The sequence below is a fragment of the Alexandromys fortis genome, unplaced genomic scaffold (genome assembly GCF_014885135.2).
Source record: "Alexandromys fortis isolate MF-2015 unplaced genomic scaffold, M_Fortis_MF-2015_v1.1 scaffold_91, whole genome shotgun sequence".
Classification (NCBI taxonomy): Eukaryota; Metazoa; Chordata; class Mammalia; order Rodentia; family Cricetidae; genus Alexandromys; species Alexandromys fortis.
This window is the reverse complement of record NW_026067968.1, coordinates 3,305,210-3,322,557: the sequence shown is the minus strand read 5'-3', so window position 1 is coordinate 3,322,557 and position 17,348 is coordinate 3,305,210. Positions and strand designations below refer to the sequence as shown.

Sequence of the window (17,348 nt, the reverse complement as noted above, 5' to 3'; positions counted from 1 at the left end):
GGATGACCTTGAATTTCTGAGCATTACCCCTACCTTCTGATGCTCAGATAACAGGCACGCACCATGTGGTAAGCACCATCTCACCTGGTTTTATGTGGTACTGGGGACAGAAGCCAGGGTTTTATGCATGCTAGTCCCTCTACCAACTAAACCACACCCCCAGCCCTAAATGGTCAAATCTTAGCATATGGGTGATATTTCAAGAAAATAGTTACCCAAAATAATGAGAGGCAGGACAATGGAGGCAGGACTTAACCCCACAGTTGTATGTACCCCTAGCCTCGCCTTGACTGTCCACTCCATGTCCCTATGTCCCCTGAAAAGGCAAGCCTGGAGTCATAGGCAGGAGCTGTCTAGGAGCCATGGGACTAGTCCTCTGCCCTCTGCCCTGTTATCCTGAGTGTGACTAAGGCCACCAGATACATTTGCTGAAAACCTGGCTACCATCTTTCCCCCTGCCAGGCCTGGCCCAAGTGGAGTCCAGCCTAGCAGGGAGTGGGGACACACACAACCCCATGGCCGTTACACCCGTTATCCCTGGTGGCACCTATCTCTGTCCCCTCATCACTACTGAGACCACTTTCCCAATATACTCAGCAAGTTTTGAGAAGGACAGAACAAAGGACGAAAAGCCCACAAGAGAGTGGTCTGGGGTTTTGTGGCAAAGGGTCCACTTCCCCAAGCCTCGCTGTCCCCACAGGGAGGCCCTGCGGCCTCATGCCCACTCTCTACCTGACTGCTGTCTACCAGAGGGCAGGAGAGAGACTCGGCACCTGTGAGGACGTCAGGTGCTGAGCTGGGCCCTCCTTCCCTAAGGCCCTGCAGTAAGGGACAACCCAGGCCTGTCCACAAGCTCCCCATGTCAACCCTGGCCCAGTGCAAACCTGGGATTGACACAGGAGTGATCAACAGACACCAGTGGGGTACTCTTGGGTCCCTGAAGTGTCCTTGCCTGTGAGCCATGGCCTTTACCCGCTATATACAAAGCACAGACCACTCCCAGAAGGAAGCCTGTCCTCCCCTCGGATTCCACTGCCTGGGAGTCACAGCTGGCATTCCTCAGACTCCCTACCTCCCTCTCCTGCACCACTACACCCTGGAAACAGACTGGGGCTGGGACAGCTCAATGTCTTCTAGAAATGTCTCTATATTTCCAGAAGAGTTGGAATTTAGGACCAGTGGAGGAACAGAGGGGCTAGAACTCAGGACCTTCCCTGACAACAATCCCCAAGCCCTAAGTTTTTGGTTAGTTTGCTTGGTCTTGAATCTTCTTCCTATAAATGTTAACATCTGTCTCTTTAATTGTGCTCATCCCAGGTGTCTGAGCTTGTGCGTAAGTGTCACCTGATAGGGTTGTGACAACCTGAGTGAGCAAGCACGGATGGGAAGGAGCTTCTCAAGGTAGGGCACACACACACACATGACAGGAACCTGGTTCTTCTTATGCTTCTCTCTGTAAGGGACTGTGAGCCCTCATGAGGGAGGAGGGCGCAGGCAACATCATAGCAGCCCTGGGCAGGATGGAGGGTCCCAATGCCACAGGTGCTGTTGCTCAGCCTATTCTGGTCATGGGGCAGAGCCAGGAGCCTGCTGCAGTCCCCAACTGCTCCAGAAGATGGCTGGTGCTTTGGGGGTGCCTCCCTGGCCCTGGCTCAGGCAAAGGGAAGAGAGATGCATTTGTCTTTATGTTGTGCACCTGGCTAGGGTTCTGTGGCGAACACTGGAGGCAACGGACTCACCCAAGTCCCGGGCTTTTGAGACAGAACTGACTCCAGGCTAGGCCTCCTGCTTCAAACCCAGGTCTCTCCAGGAAGCCCTGTTTTCCAAGGCCACAGGGAGCAGGTGGTTCATCGTGTATGCTTGGTAAGTACTGCGGGATTAGACAGATCACTCCCCTCAGAGCGGAGAGCCTGGAAGGGTATTTGTGGCTGGACCAATACTTGACATTTTGCTACTGGAAACAATGAGGTAAGATTCCTAGAAGATGTGGTTACAATGCAAGACCACAGAAGCACTCTGTCCCCAGAGCAGAGCCCAGCTACACGTCCAGCCCTATTCCTAGTGACATCGTATATCCTTAGGGAAGGGCTCATGAACATCGTGTAGGTTGAAAACTCGTGTGTGGTGTGTGTATAAATATTTGTGTGTGTATTACATATATATATCAGATGCACACACATGCAAAGGCCAGAGACAGGGTCTCTCACCAAACCATAAATTCACCATTTCTGCTAGGCTGGTCAGCCAATCAGCTGCCAGGATCCTCTTGTCCCTACCCCCGTTGTTGGGGTGATAGGCACACAAAGTCAAGGCTGGCTTTTTACATGGGTGCTGGAGAGTCACACTCAAGTCCTCACACTTGTAGAGTAAGTGGTCATACACACTGCCATCTCCCCAGCCCACAGACTGCACGGGAAAGATCTTCTCTTGTTATAAGAACCAAGATGTATTGTACTCTGCCCTCTGGTAGAAGGCAAATTTTTAATTGAATTCATTGGCTATGCACATGTACTACCAGAACAGTGTTAGGCTGGATGGTTTATTGGTTGGTTGGTTGGTTAGTTAGTTAGTTAGTTAGTTAGTTAGTTAATTGAAATAGGGTTTCACTCTGTAGCTCAGGCTGGCCTCAAACCCCTCCACCCCTCCTCTTTCTGGCCCAGTCTCCCATGCTGGGATTGCAGGCCTGTGATTATACTAGCTCATAAAGCTGTTCACTGTGACCGAGTTTTCTGCAGATTGTATGCCACCATGCCCATCAGTGCCACCAAACAGACTATCCCTAGAGCTATTACAGACCTCCCCACTGTTTTTCTACAATCATTTTCTTCTGAGCTCCCTGGGACAGCACCACTTGGTCTATTCCGGGCTTTGCCAGTCACAACTCCTTGTACCAAACAGAAGAGACTTTTGGAGCTGGAGAGACGGCTCAGTCGGTGCAGTTTGATGAACAAGGGCGAAGACCTGGTCTTAGATACAGAGAACTCACTTGAACCCCTAGCAGGGCAGTGCACACCTGCATTCTCCTTGGTGGGAAGGCAGAGGGAAGAATCCCTGGAGCCAAAATGCCAGCCAGTCTAGCCAAATCAGTGAGCTCCAGGTTCACTGAGAGACGTTGTCTCAAACACATAAGATAGAGAGTAACTGAGAAAAAAACAGTGGGACCTCTGGCCTCCATATGGCACAAGCATACAGATATGCACATGTGCGTGTGTGCGTGCACACACACACACTCACACACATGAGATTCTTGACCATCAGCAGCCAATGTTTCCCTTAGATGGGACTGGAACCAAAACTTTCAGAAATAGATGTTTGTTTTTCTTTCCTTTCTCTTTTTGTTAGTAACATAAGTTTATTGTCTCACAATTCTGAGAACTAGACGTCTGAGATTGACGTATGCTATTCTCTCCTTGGCTAATACATGGTCTCCTGTTGCCCTTGCTTCTCTACCTGTCTCTGTTCCCATTTCCTCTTTTCAACTAAAATGAACAGAGAAATTATATTTTGTGTGGTTTATCGCATGCACAGGATGTTTTGAAGTCTGCATGCATTGCCTGGATCTAGCAATGAGCAAAAAGACCCTGTCACATGGTTATCCAATCCTGAGAGCCTGTTTCATCCACTCTCTATTTTTCATGAGTGGGGTATGAAACCCTTAACAACCGTGCTGTGCCACAGATCGCGAATGTACTTCCTGAGTCTCACAAAGATTCTGTTCCCTTGTCCAAGCTCCTCCCTGCCCTGCTCCCTGCCCAGGCTCAGGTAAGAACCATGCTACACATCTATGGGTCAGTTCCTTTAGATTCCACAAGAGAGTGAGGTCATGCAGTGATTTGTCTTCTGATGCCAGACTCGTCATTATGTTAAGTGACACAATCCCATTCTGTGCTGTCACAGGCGGCTGGCTGGGTTTTCATTTTTATGGCTGATTAGCATTCCACTGTAACATCCCACATTACTTTATCCATTCATCCACCAATGGATTTTTTCAATAGTATCTCAAAGGCACAGATAACAAAAGCACAAATAGACAAATGGGATTATATTCCATGAACAAGGTGCTGCACAGCAAGGGAAACAACCCGCAGGGCTAAGAGACCACCTCCCAGAGGGCAAACAAAACTCTGTAAAGGACAACCTGACCTCTAGGCCCTTCCTGTTGCACCTGTGGATCCAGCCAACTGGGAAACAGTGCTCAAAAGCCGAATATCATGCTGTAGCTGACAGGGGCTGTGTAATTAGGCCCAAGGTTTCCTCTACTGGACACATACAGATGACCTTGTCATTTCTCCCTTACCAGCACAATGTGGCAGCTCTCCATAGCCTCTGCACAGTGGTAGGAAGCGTAAGTCATCTAGAGATGATGCAAAGACTTCAGAGAATGTGTAAGGTGTACGGAAACACTGCAACATTTTATTCAACAACTTGAGAATCCTTAGGGTATGTTATCTGTGGGGAACATGGAAGAGTCCCCAAAGGAGAACTGTATACATCTAATAAGGGTTAATATGCAGGACACATAAGAAATTCAGGGAGCTGGAAAGATGGCCCAGGGGCTAAGAGCATGCATAGCTCTTGCAGAGGACGCACATCAGGGGACCCACAACCACCTGAAACTCCAGCTCCAAGAGACCTGACACCCTTTTCTGGCCATCTTAGGCACCCACATGTACATGCAAATGCACTCAGACACACACAGAAGGGGAGGGGGAGGAGGGGGAAAGAGGAAAGGAGGACGAGAGAGACAGAGATCGATCTTAAAAAGTAAGAAAAGAAATCCAAACTGAGTGTGGTAGCTCATGCCTATAATCCTTGCACTAGGGAGGCTGAGGCAAGAGAATGCTGTGGTTTCTGAGGCTAGCCTGGGCTACATAGTGAGTTATAAACCAGCCTGGGTTACAGCATATAAACCCTGTCTCATAAAAAAATTAATTAATTAACTTTTTAAGGAAAGCCCCATTAGGTGTAGTGGTACATTCCTTTAATCCTGGCACTGGGGGGGGGGGCAGAGGCAGGAAAAGCTGTGTAAGTTTAAGGCTAGCCTGGTCTACAGAGTGAGTTCCAGGCCAAGCCAGGGCTACATAGTAAGATCCTGTCTCAGAAACCTAAAAATCAAAATAACTTAAAACGGAAAGGAACAAAGAAAGTAAAAAACTCAAATAACTTGATAGTTAAGAACCAAACAATCCAATTACAAAATGAGTAGCCAGGCCTGATCGACATTTCTCAAAAGGAGCTGTTCAGATGCCATGAGGTATATGCAGACACGCTCGGCACCGGTAGTTACCAGAGAAAAGCAAACTGAAATCACAATACGACATCACTTTGCACCTGTTAGAATGGCTGGAATCAAAAAGATGAGGGGCCGGAGACATGGCTTCACTAGAGAAGTGCACTTTGCCACACAGGCCCAAAAACCTGAGTCCAATCTCGAGAACCATGTAAAGGTGAATGGAGAGAATTCTGACCCCACACATGTGCTCAAGTGCACACATCCACATACATATCATCTACACATATATACACACATGATCTGCACACCCTGCACACACACATCATCTGCACACACACACATCATCTGCACACACACACATATTATCTGCACACACACATATTATCTGCACACACACAGACACAGACACACACACACACACACACACTACAAAACATTTAAAAGTTGAAAGGCAGCTGAGAAGAAAAAGCGCTCATCCAAGGCTGGTGGGAATGTAAGCCAGTCTGGCCACTATGGAAATCAGCATAGAGCTTCCTCAAAAAATTAAAAATAGACCCACCATCTGATCCAGATCTCACTCCTGGGGAAACAGAATCAGTGCCTAGGGACATCTGCACTCCAAGCAGTGCATCAAGCCAGCCAAGAGACGGAGCAGCCTGAGTGGCCATGAACAGACGAAGGGATATTTCTGTGCTTTTAAGTGTAAATTCACATCTGTGGGAGAATAAGATGGCTTGAAAATTCTCGCCCCTTGCTTTGTGTAATTTGCATGTTGTAAGTCACATGACCTACATCGTGAATGTCTGCTGACCATAGTTTATACCATGTGCTCTGAGCCTTCCATAATTAAGGTGGATTACTGTAACATTACAAAAAACCCTGTAGTGAGGAGAGTCAATAATATTACTATGATTCACTCAAACAACACTTTCCCGCCCTGAAGGGGCCTGGGGACGGGGGCAATCTGGGCCTGTATGAAGGGACCTTTCTGGTAAGGGACCTGTTCTACCCGGACCTGACTGGAATAGACCTTGCGTGAGTGAGAAACCTTCACCACTGTGAAGCACAGCAATCAGTGTTTTCCACAGCAACCCAAGCGCATCCTGACTTTCAGTACAGTCAATGAAAACATGAGGTCTTTCTAATGGGCGCCAACCTTGATATAAAAGTACGGAGTGCAAGGACCACTGATGGGCTAGTCCTGCCTCAGGAAACAGTTCCTGCACTTTATTTTGACTGTATGCTATCAAGAAGAAAAGAGTCTGTGGTCCCAAATGATAATAACTTTTTTCTCTTCTTTTTTTTCTGAGACATGGCTTCTCAGAGAGATCCGCCTACTTCTGCTTCCCAAGTGCTGGGATAAAAGGTGTGTGCCACCACTGCCTTATTTTTAAAAAAAAAAAATATGATAAATGGCCAGGTGATGGTGGCACATGCCTTTTATCCCAGCACTCGGGAGGCAGAGGTAGGCAGATCTCTGTGAGTTAAAGCCTGGTCTACAGAGCAAGTTCCAGGACAGTGGCAACTACACAGAGAAACCCTGTTTTGAAAAACAAGAAAAAGGTAAAAGAGGCTGGCGAAATAGCTCGGGATGTGAAAGTACTTGCTGACAAACTGAAAACTGAGTTTGATCTCTAGAACCCACACAGTAGACGAGGATTGACTCCTTTTCCACATTGTCTCCTGACTACTATCACATGTGCAACTGTGTGCATATAAAATACAGGCTCCAGCAAGATGTCGCAGTGGGCGAAGGTGTTTCCCTCAAGCCCGATGAACTTAGTGTAACCTCTGGGACCCACATCCACAAGCTGTCCCCTGATCACCATATTTACATATTATATACACCCAAGCTCACACACACACATATACATACAAAATAAATAAATAGATGGATTAAAACAAAACCTCTCGCTGTGTTAATGACATTCAATTCAAGTTGGTGAGAAATTCCCACACTGAACTCCTAACAGCTTCCTGTAGGCTTGCCCTGTGTCTCATCTCACCAACAGAAAGTCCTCGTGCGTGCTGGAGACACTGGAGCACGGCTCCAGCAATGGGAACTCATTCATGGGCTGCCCCGAGTTAAGATCATGTATAAAGGCCATGCTGAGCCCGCATGAGAGCCCCACTGATGTCCAAAGACGGACTCATGCACAGGCATGTGTGGCTAGCCTGGGGGACTCGGGGCCAGCAAGTGTCAAATATGACAATAGATAATCTCCTTGCATGCAGGAAGAGAAGGTGGTCTATGCCTGGACACAGGACAATGAGGGCTCCAGCTGTACTCAGACACCGAATCCTGTAAGTAGCACAGAATATGGTCAGGCCAACTATACATCTTTCAGTAATGTTGCCCAATGAGACAACAGACTGTAGCTTCCAATGCATAGGGTCCCTGAAGTCACAAATCTCAGGGAAGTGCTGTGGAATAACTGTCTTGTATACTGTAAAGATCTGATGGAGGAAGGTCATTGGTTAATTAATAAAGAAACTGCTTGGCCCTGATAGGTTAGAACATAGGTGGGTGGAGTAAACAGAACAGAATGCTGGGAGGAAGAGGAAGTAAGCTCAGACGCCATGCTCCCCTCTCCCGGGCAGATGCAATGAAGCTCCGACCCAGGATGGATGTAGGCTAGAATCTTCCTGGTAAGTGTACCTTGGGGTGCTACACACATTAATAGAAATGGGTAATCAAGATGTAAGAATTAGCCAGTAAGAAGCTAGTGCTAATGGGCCAGGCAGTGTTTAAATGAATAGAATTTGTGTGTTGTTATTTCAGGGCATAAGCTAGCCAGGCGGCCAGGAGCCAGGCTGTGGGAAGAGGCCCGCAGCTCCCTCTACAAAGATCTGTCACTCAAATTGGTTTAATAAAATGCTGATTGGCCAGTTCAGGCAGGAAGTATAGGCGAGGTGACCATGCTAAGGATTATGGGAAGGAGAAGAGTGGAGTCAGGAGTCACCAGTCAGATACAGAGGGAGCAGGAGATGAATGTGCCATGCTAATAAATGTACCACCATGTGACAGAGCATAAATAAGAAATATGGGCTAGGGCTGGAGAGATGGCTCAGAGGTTAAGAGCACTGACTGCTCTTCCAGAGGTCCGAGTTCAATTCCCAGCAACCACATGATGGCTTACAACCATCTGTAATGAGATCTGGCACCCTCTTCTGGTGTGTAGGAAGCAGAATGTTGTATACATAATAAATAAATTAATTTAAAAAAAAAGAAATATGGGCTAATTTAAATGTAAGAGTTAGCTAGTGATAAGCCTGAGCTATCAACCAAGCATTTATAATTAATATTAAGCCTCAGCATGTTTTTGTAGGAGCTGCTGGAGGGACATAAACTTCTATTTACATGGAAGGTCCTAACGAGTCAGACCCTCTTCCCATGTCTGATGATTTGAACAGGAAGGGGGGGGGGGCAAGAGCACTCAGCACAAGGGTAGGGATGATGGGACCTGTCAGAGAGAGCAGCCAGAGAGTAGCTCACAGTGCCAATCCTGGCTGACTCATCTGATCTTTCTCTCTTGGGCTCACTTTTCCTCATGCACAGCGCGGGGACTGTGAGCTGGAAGTATAGTACAAACCATAAGGGACAGTAAGTGGGAGCGACCACCACCCAGGGCTTCTCCCTACCTGTTTCTGCTCTGCCCCACACCCAACCCTTTCTGTGAGGCAGCTCAGTGATACCCAGGTTGATCCCCTCATGCTGGCTTCATCTGCTTGCCACATCTGTAGGGACATTTGAAAGAGGGCCACCCGCTGCTCTTCCAGACTCCATGTGTATAGGGAACTGAAAGGCGACCTCTCACTGAATCTCCACAACACCCCAAGGTCACAGTGTCACCTCCCCCTCCCAGCCAGATGAGACTAAAATGTCCTGCTGGGTCCTCCCTGGTCTCTTGACCTCCACCATCTTTCTCCAGTGCCTCCATCCATAGAACCTTAACAACCCAGGCCCCTCCTTGGTTCCAGAGTCTTCACTGATTTCTTACCTATAGAATGAAGCCCGAATGTAGTTATATTACTAGAAAGGGGGACATCAGACAGTCCTCAACCCCAGAAGGCAAGCAGCCTGGAGCAGAGCCTCAGGGCCCAGAGACCTCTCCAAGAACAGTGTTCCAGAGAGGTATAAGGTTTGGATTCTTTTTGTTTTGTTCTGTTTTTGAGACAGGGTTTTTCTGTGTAACAATTCTGGCTGTCCTGGAACTAGCTCTGTAGACCACGCTGGCCTCGAACTCACAGAGATCCTCCTACCTCTGCCTCCACATGCCTTTAATCCCCACGGTTTGAATCTTGAATGTCCCTTAGAGGCCCATATGCTGAAGACCTGGTCTGTAGCACTATCAGCAGATGGTGGAAATCCTAGGAAGGGGGGCCCAGTGGGAGGCAGTTCAGTCACTGGAGCATGCTCTGGGAGATGCTACCAGGACCCTGTCCCCTCCTCTTTCTCCCTCAGCTTCCTGGCTGGTGTGAGGTCAGCCACTCTGCCACCAGGTGTCCCACCATAATGCCCTGCCTGCCACAGGCCCGAGCCACAGTGCTAAGTGATTACATATAATCCTACAGTGAAGGCAAATTGGCCCTTTCCTCCTTGTGATGTAAGAGTCTTGGGCACTCTGTCACTGTCACAGAAAGCAGACGGATAGTGTTGGGTTCATCTCCTCCTGAGATGCTCACAAGGCTCTGAGGCAGGCTGTCAATCAGCCAGTCAGCAGGCAGGGAGGACAGAACCCAGGCTGCTTTGCTGTCACCAAGTCTTTTGGATCCTGAGATCATGTCACTCCTCTTGCTGCCCTGGGGCCAGCATGCTGGTGTGCCTTGAGATACCCAAGGCAGAGAGCGTGGCTCAGACCATCAGAGGAACCCAGGCTACCTCAGCCCTTTTCTGGAACTAGTGGCCTGAGATCACCGTGTTCCAGGGTCACTCCTGGGTCCTCTCTGCCCCTTTCACAGGGTTTGCCTGCCCCAAACCAGGGCAGGGACAGCAGTCAGGCCTGTCCTCGAAGGTCTGCGCAGCTGTAGTCTGGGACAGCATGGATTGGGGAATTCAGTGCCTCCTAGGAGACACTGAAGCCAGAGCCAGTGTTAGCTAGGATAAGGAGAGGAGGTGGGGCTGCCTTGGTGCCTGCTGAGGAACCAGCATGAGGCCCTGGGAGAAAGGAGTCGGGTCTCCTATGTGCCTAGACAAACCAAGTGAGCCTTGGATTTCCCCCCCCCCACCCCGCCCCAGGGCCTTGGGAAGGTGTCTCTGAATTGAGGCAGAGAGCCAAATACTTCAAGAAATAAGTATCTGGGGAGCCTGTGAGGATGTCAGGGGCCCTCTTAGCTGGATCTCTTGACAAAGGAGTGTGAAGTGGGGTGATGTTAATAGAAGAACAACCCTCCCTCCATGACAGGATCAAGAACAAGTATTTCTAGCTGGGCAGTGGCGCAGGCCTCTAATCCCAGCACTTCTGAGACTGGGAGATGGGTCTCTGTTCAAGACCATCCTGGTCTACAAAGCAAGTTCCAAGACAGCCAGACAGAGAAACCCTGTCACAGACAAACAAAAGAGCAGCCATTTCTCAAGATAAGAATGAACTAACTGCAGTGGACTTGGCAGAAGTTACACAAGAGAAAGCAAAAGTTCAGTCAGAAATCAGACACATACTCAGTTATACACTCAGTTATCCTCCACCCCACCTTCATACTCTGTCTCCTCCCCTCCTCCGCAGACTCAGTCATGCCCCCCACCATATACTCACTTTTGACCCCCTCCTCGCATACTCAGTTATGGTTACACACACACACCATGCTCTCCAGTAGGAAAAATGTTCACTCTTCAGGTAAATGACTTGCCCAAGGCCACAGAGCCAGCGAGTAGTAGGGTGGGTATTTGAACCCTGAGCTGGTCTGACTGCATTCACCGATGTCTGATAACACAGTAGGCTGTTCTTAATGCTCAGGGTTGACCAGACACGTCATTTCCCTTCCTAAACACAGAGCCAACAACCCAGGGCCGGGCTACTCCTTCCTACTGAAAGGGATTGGATGTTGTAAGGCCCACCCAGGAATACTGGGATGTGTGAAATCGTCCCTTCAGGATCAGTCTGTCCAGAAGGTGCTAACACAGACCCACTGAGGGAGGCAGCAAGTCCTCATTTTACCAATGACGAAACTAAGGCTTTGCCAGGCCAAGTGATGCATCCAAGTCACCCCTGTACCCCGGAAGTAGAGTCTAGTCTAAAATGCAGGCATGGAAAAGGCCATGTCTTTGGTGGGCCGGGCAGTTCCTGCTATAAATACAATGCTGACTCCTAGGTAACCTTAGCCTCCCCCAGGCTTGCCTGCCCAGGCAGAAGGCCATAAATCGCAGAGTCTGCACCGCCCGCTGTGCTCCCCTCTCCACGGAATTTTCCGGATGCCCTAACAAGGTACCACATTTTTTAAAACAGGCTCCAGATAATTGGAGGCAGTGTTGAGCTACCTAGCTATCTCTGAAAAAACGGAGGTATTGCTGAAGCCAGGGCGCGATTCCTGGAATAAGGAAGGACCTTACCTGGGTACTGAGCAAGGAAAATGGGGAGGGAGGAGCTTGGTTTAGGTCTCTGCTAGACCCTCTAGCAGTCAGGTGACCTTGGGTGTGCCATCTGCCCCTGGATTTCTGTTTTTTTTTTTTCCCCCGCTCTACGGTGGAGCTGATGTCCCTCACCTCCAGACAGTAAACAGCGTGTCCAAAATGGCCAGGACTAGGAAGGTGTCCTGGTCCCTTTAGCTTATTTCCTGACTATCCAGCCCCCGCACAGCCAACACGATAATGATGTTTTGCGTTCTTTTATTCCTACCGCAGCATGAAGAGGAAAGAGCCCCTTCATTGGCCCCTTTGAGTAGATGAGCAAACCAGGGAGCAGTGCCCGAGGACTAGAGCCTTCTTGATACTGCTGTCACCGACCCTGAGACTGGTCAGGGACAACAGGGAGATCCCACTGCAGCTTCTTGGGTCTGTTGCGGAGGCAGGAGTCCCAGAGAAACCTGAATGTCAGACACATATTCAAGCGATCCTTTCCTATACAGAGCCTCCTATGCAGCACCCACCGGGCAGTTTGGTTTGCTGTTGTGGGGGACGGAGGGGAGGTGTCTCTTGTGGTTTTTTTTATTGTTTTGTTTTTTTAAACAGGGTCTCTCTATGAAGCTGAGGATGGCCTCAAACTTTAAATCTTCCTGCCTCAGCCTCCCTAGCAGGACATGTTTATATTCTTAGACAAAGGTTATATTCAAACCTATGTAGGGAGGACAAAGACCATCATGTTGTGTTTTACAGGAAAATGACACTTAGAACGTGCCCAGGGCATCTGCTGAGCCAGGGTAAAGTGAACCAGCACCGACCCCAGCTCCAGGCGCCCAACCCAATGCCCCTCTCCTAGTCAAGGACAAGACAGAGAGGACACGCTGGCCCCCAGGCCCAACACGCATGTCCACTCAGTGCCACGCTATTGCCCTGGCAGGCTAAATATTGTCTTTGCCTTCCTGAAATACTCTACCTACGGGTGGCTTTACAAACTGCTAAAACGAGGGCTGTGTCCCGGGTGCAGGGAGAGCTATTCCGGGTTTGTGTCAGGTGTGGGGCCTGGCCAGCCAGAGACTGCTGCTGGCTGCTCCCCAGGCACCGTGGGCCTCCACGGCTGTAGCAGCAACGCTTGGCAGCCAGCTCTGCTGGCGCCCAGTGGAAGCAGGCGAGGTCAAGCCGCTTTTGTCCGCGTCTCTCTCCCAACACATATGCATACACAGAGCCAGGCCCAGACTGTCCATCAGATACCACAGTGCCTTCTGGGACAGCCTGGCATGCCTGTGAATGCCCAAGAATCACCAAGGTGAGGTTTTAGGATAAAGTCTCTATGGGCCAGAACCGAGCACCAAGGACGCCACCGAGGGGAGATGCCCAGCCCGTGTGTGCCTCTGAGCACCTGCCCTCAGTGCCCTTTTGCCCTGTCTCAGAGGAGCCGCTGCACTCATGGCACACCGGGCATCAGCAGCTACTTTTGTACATTACCGTCATTTTCACACACTGTGAGTCAGGTACCTAACCACATTCCCATTGACACCTACGGACACTGAAGCTCAGAGAAATCAAACCACTTGATCGACGTCACACAGCCTAGAGATCGGAGCCTGGGCCACTTCCTCCAGAGCCCCACAGTAAACACTGGTGATTCTGTTCTCCACATCCACCCTGCCCCAGCCTAGTTCAAGGAAAATATCACAGTTTGCCCACTAATTGAGACAACCAATCCCCACCGCCTATCAGGGCATGTGAGGAAGACCCAGAATCTGACTGCATCTCCTCTTGCCCGTATCCCTAACCACCTCCAGCCCAGAGGGTTTGGAGGTCTCAGCAAGCTGGTCTCAAGCTGGTGCAGGGACCCCGGACATCCCAGCAGGCTCAGGATCCCAGGAAACCACCCAGAACCTATGTAATCACCCCAGATTAATGTGACATGCCTTCCCTTGCAGATGGTGTCAGAGGCCATGCACCCTGTACCCACTTTGAAGCCCAGTCCCCTAGCTTGACTCCCTCACCCTGTGGCCAGCGCTGCCCCTTTTCCAGGCTGACAGTCTGAGAATCTATTAGAGGCGCAGCTTCCTGCTAAAGCCTACTAGGAAATCAGGGGGTGCGGCCAGGACTGAAACTCAAACTGTCTACGCTGGGCTGCAGCTCCCGGGTGTCAAGCGAGGAGGAAAGGGTCCCCACCTCACTGGTGCCTGCAGCCCGTGGGGGGCCGGGTGCCCTTGGTGACTGGAGACCTTGCCTTTGCAACCGGAGCTATGGCCGGTAAATATAGCTCTGCCACTCACCAGCTGAGGGGCCCTCGCCGTCCGACATGGTGGGGAAGATGGGCAGCCAGCTGGCCACCAGCCTGCAGAGACACTCAGAGCCCTCAACAGCCGTCACCCACCCAGTCTGGCTCGGGACTGCTCCGTGTCCAGCTCCTAGGCAGTGTTCTGCCTCAGCCAGCCTGGCCACCCCCCCATGTTGGGCTGGGCAGATAAGAGCGTGCTCCCAGTGCCAGGAACCTGTGCGATTGGTGGATAATTCTAGGCACTGCCCTCCCCTGCCTGGGGCCTCTCCTCAGCAGCCCCGGAATGTTGCTTGAGAAGCCATTGCACCCCTGGATGCTGGATCAGTCCCCAGAACCCCAGCTCTGGAGATTGTGGAATGCCTATTCCCTCCCTGCTGGTAGTTGGTCCCACCTACTAAGTCAGGACCATTTATGGGCATTTAGTGCAGAGGATATCAGGAGATGCTGCCGGAGAGTGCACCCTGGTACCAGCAGAGCATGGCCACACTTGTCATTTCATCCCGCTTCCCAGACAGCCACATCAGGTCCACGTCACAGACAGGGTTAAGTGACCCTGAAGGGAAATCAGCCCTCTAGGGGTGTAACCGGGATCTGGAGCCAGGCTGTCTGTCTCCAAGGCATAGGAAGCCTTGCTTTTGTTTAGCCAAGTGCACCTACACTTCTGAACATGCACAGGGTGCTTTCTGCTCCACACATGGGGAGCTGCGTGAGGACGGGAAGTGGGGTGACTTCTGTGCTCACATGGGAAATAGACAGTTGAGAGAACACACTGCTACAAGCACTTAGTATGTGTTTGCTGTATGCTTGACTAAGAGTCAACTCAGTTCTCTCCTGGTTCCCAAAAGGTAGTGGGAAGTTCTGGTGTAGGGCTAGGGCTCCCGGAGGCATCACCCTGGGGCCTGGGGTTATTCCAGGTGTGAGACACACAGGAAGGGAAAAGGGGCTAAGGGCGGATCTGGGAATAAACTCAGAGAGACCCGGAATGCTTTCACTCTCTCTGTGGAAGAGTTGTCTGGCTACGACATCCATTCCAAGAATGTGAGCTAGCAAGTGCAGTCGCCATCAGGAGAGTGGCAGGGGTCTCCAGCACAGGCTGAAAATTATGGCACTGTCCAGGCAGGAAACACATTTTCTTGTGGAGGGACGCATTCAAGGCAGGAGAAGCCAGATGAACTTCCTGCAGGAGGAGCCAGATACTGGTGCTAAAGGACCAAAGCACCTCTGACAAACAGTTCCAGGGCCTCCTGGCAACTCTTGTATGGATGCTGAGGCCTTTCCTAACTCAAAGACCAGAGGATTGGGGTTACTCCATTTCAAAGGAAGTCCTTCCCAGGAAAAGCAAGGAAGGAGAGCTACAGGGTCACAGCTGATGCTCACCCCAGCACTGCCCCACTGGTTCACGGAGACTAGCAAGAGAATTCAGACCTGACCTCCAGGTCTGGTCCATGCTGTTCCCTGCACCAGGCATTTCCCATTTTTCCCTTCTGTCCTCCTTGTTTAACAGCCCAAGGTAGTTCAGGGGCTCTTGCCCTGAGCCTCCACTGCCCCTGAATACCACTGTAACTCAGCCTTTCTGTGGTCAGTACCCAGTCCTCACTATATCCATTCCTCGGCCTCTCTGTGGTCAGTACCCAGTCTTCACTGTGTCCATTCCTTGGCCTCTCTGTGGTCAGTGCCCAGTCCTCACTATATCCATTCCTCGGCCTCTCTGTGGTCAGTACCCAGTCTTCACTGTGTCCATTCCTCGGCTATCCCTTGTTGCTTTGGTGGGTAACGAGCTCATGGCTGTTGGAAGTACACAAGCAAAGCTGCATAGCCTGGTTAGACACAAAGGAAGTTCAAGTATCAGGTGGGGTTGGAGTATATGGAGTTGGAGACCCTCGAGGGTGACTAGCTCCCATGCTGGCCTGGGACTTCTCTAGTTTTAATGCTGAATGTCCTGCCTGCCTCCTGAGAATGACCTCAGCCCCAGAAAACCAGAACTGATGGCCACACTGGCTCTCTCCCACCAAGGCCTTAATTCTAAGTAATAAAAGAGAAAGCAAACCCAGACCCCCTGAGCCTGCCTCCAGAACCCTAGAGTCTCCATCTCCTCCATCCTGTATGTCTCTCCTTCCTCCTTGACCCTGGTGCCAGGTCAGAACTACCTAGTGCTTGCTGAATAGGGTGGACGCTGGGGAGAAGTCGGAGTAGGACCCTAGGACAGCACCTCACCTCACAGTGGGAGGAACGCCGCCTTTGGGGTGTGGTAGTTTGAATGAGAATGCCTCCCCCTGCATAGGCTTATATATTTGAATACGTGGTGCCCAGTTGGTGGCACTGTTTGGGAAGAATTAGTAGACATGCCTTATTAGAGGAGATGTGTCACTGGTTTGAAGGTTTCCAAAGCCCATGTCATTCCCAGCGTCTCTCTCTGTCTCGCCTTGTGCTGGTGGGTTAAGATGTGAGCTCAGTCACCTTCCGGTGCTCTGCCTGCCTGTGGCCATGCTCCCTCCCCTAGTGGCCATGGACTCTAAGCCTCTGCAACCATGAGACCCAAAATAGATGCTTTCTTTTATAAGTCGCCTTGGTCATGGTGTTTGATCACAACCACAGAAAAGAAATGAAGACAGAGGGTAAGGGCAGTGGGAATCAATGGTCCCAGGAAAGGAGTGGCCATTAGAAGGGTGTTGGCATGATGCTGGAGAGTCAGACCCGCTCAGAACCTGTGGCCTTGGGCTATGGTGCCCCTCTCTGTTTCTGTCCTTCCACACTAGGAAGCTAGGGGCAGAAGAGTCCCAAGAGTCCCTGGATGCCCAGCCTCAGGTCTCACCTCCTGCAGTAACTGTTCTGGGACCCTGGGACAGGGTCATTTCACAGGGCACACTTCAGGGCAGAACAGTCCAGTGACTCACTGCGAGGCCCAGGAGACCGCCACAGCTGCAGCCAGGGTGTCAGTGTGGCATGTCCTAGTGTGGGACAAATGGTGGGACTTGGGGTGGAGAAGCCACAGAGATGCTCACTTTTGGCCCTGGAAGGCAGCCTGCAGGGCCAAGGCTGGAAGGAGTCTGGCAGCACACAGACCAGGACAGTCTCCAGCTCTACGAGGGCCTTGGGATGACTGGACAAGCCTGGGCCCAACCTTCATATCCTCCCTGGAGGGGGCAGCCCAAATGCCACAAGGAGCTTCTGCCTCCTTCCCTGGAGCCATCCCACCCACAGAAACAACCCAGTGTCGGCTCCTGTGTACAGGCCACTTCCCTTTCCTGTCCTTGGCCCCAAGTCCCTTC

At 50.7% G+C, this 17,348-nt stretch overlaps 1 protein-coding gene across 1 annotated transcript in view; it reads right to left on the bottom strand.

The window, feature by feature from the left end:
- The window catches only part of Eml1 (EMAP like 1), a 153,668-nt gene extending 139,275 nt beyond the window's left edge, over positions 1 to 14,393 (bottom strand). The window contains exon 1 of the mRNA XM_050154719.1: positions 14,075 to 14,393. Coding sequence (XP_050010676.1) covers positions 14,075 to 14,102 — 28 coding nt within the window. The 5' untranslated portion in view covers positions 14,103 to 14,393. The remainder of the gene's footprint in view (positions 1 to 14,074) is intronic.
- Positions 14,394 to 17,348: the final 2,955 nt, after the last annotated feature.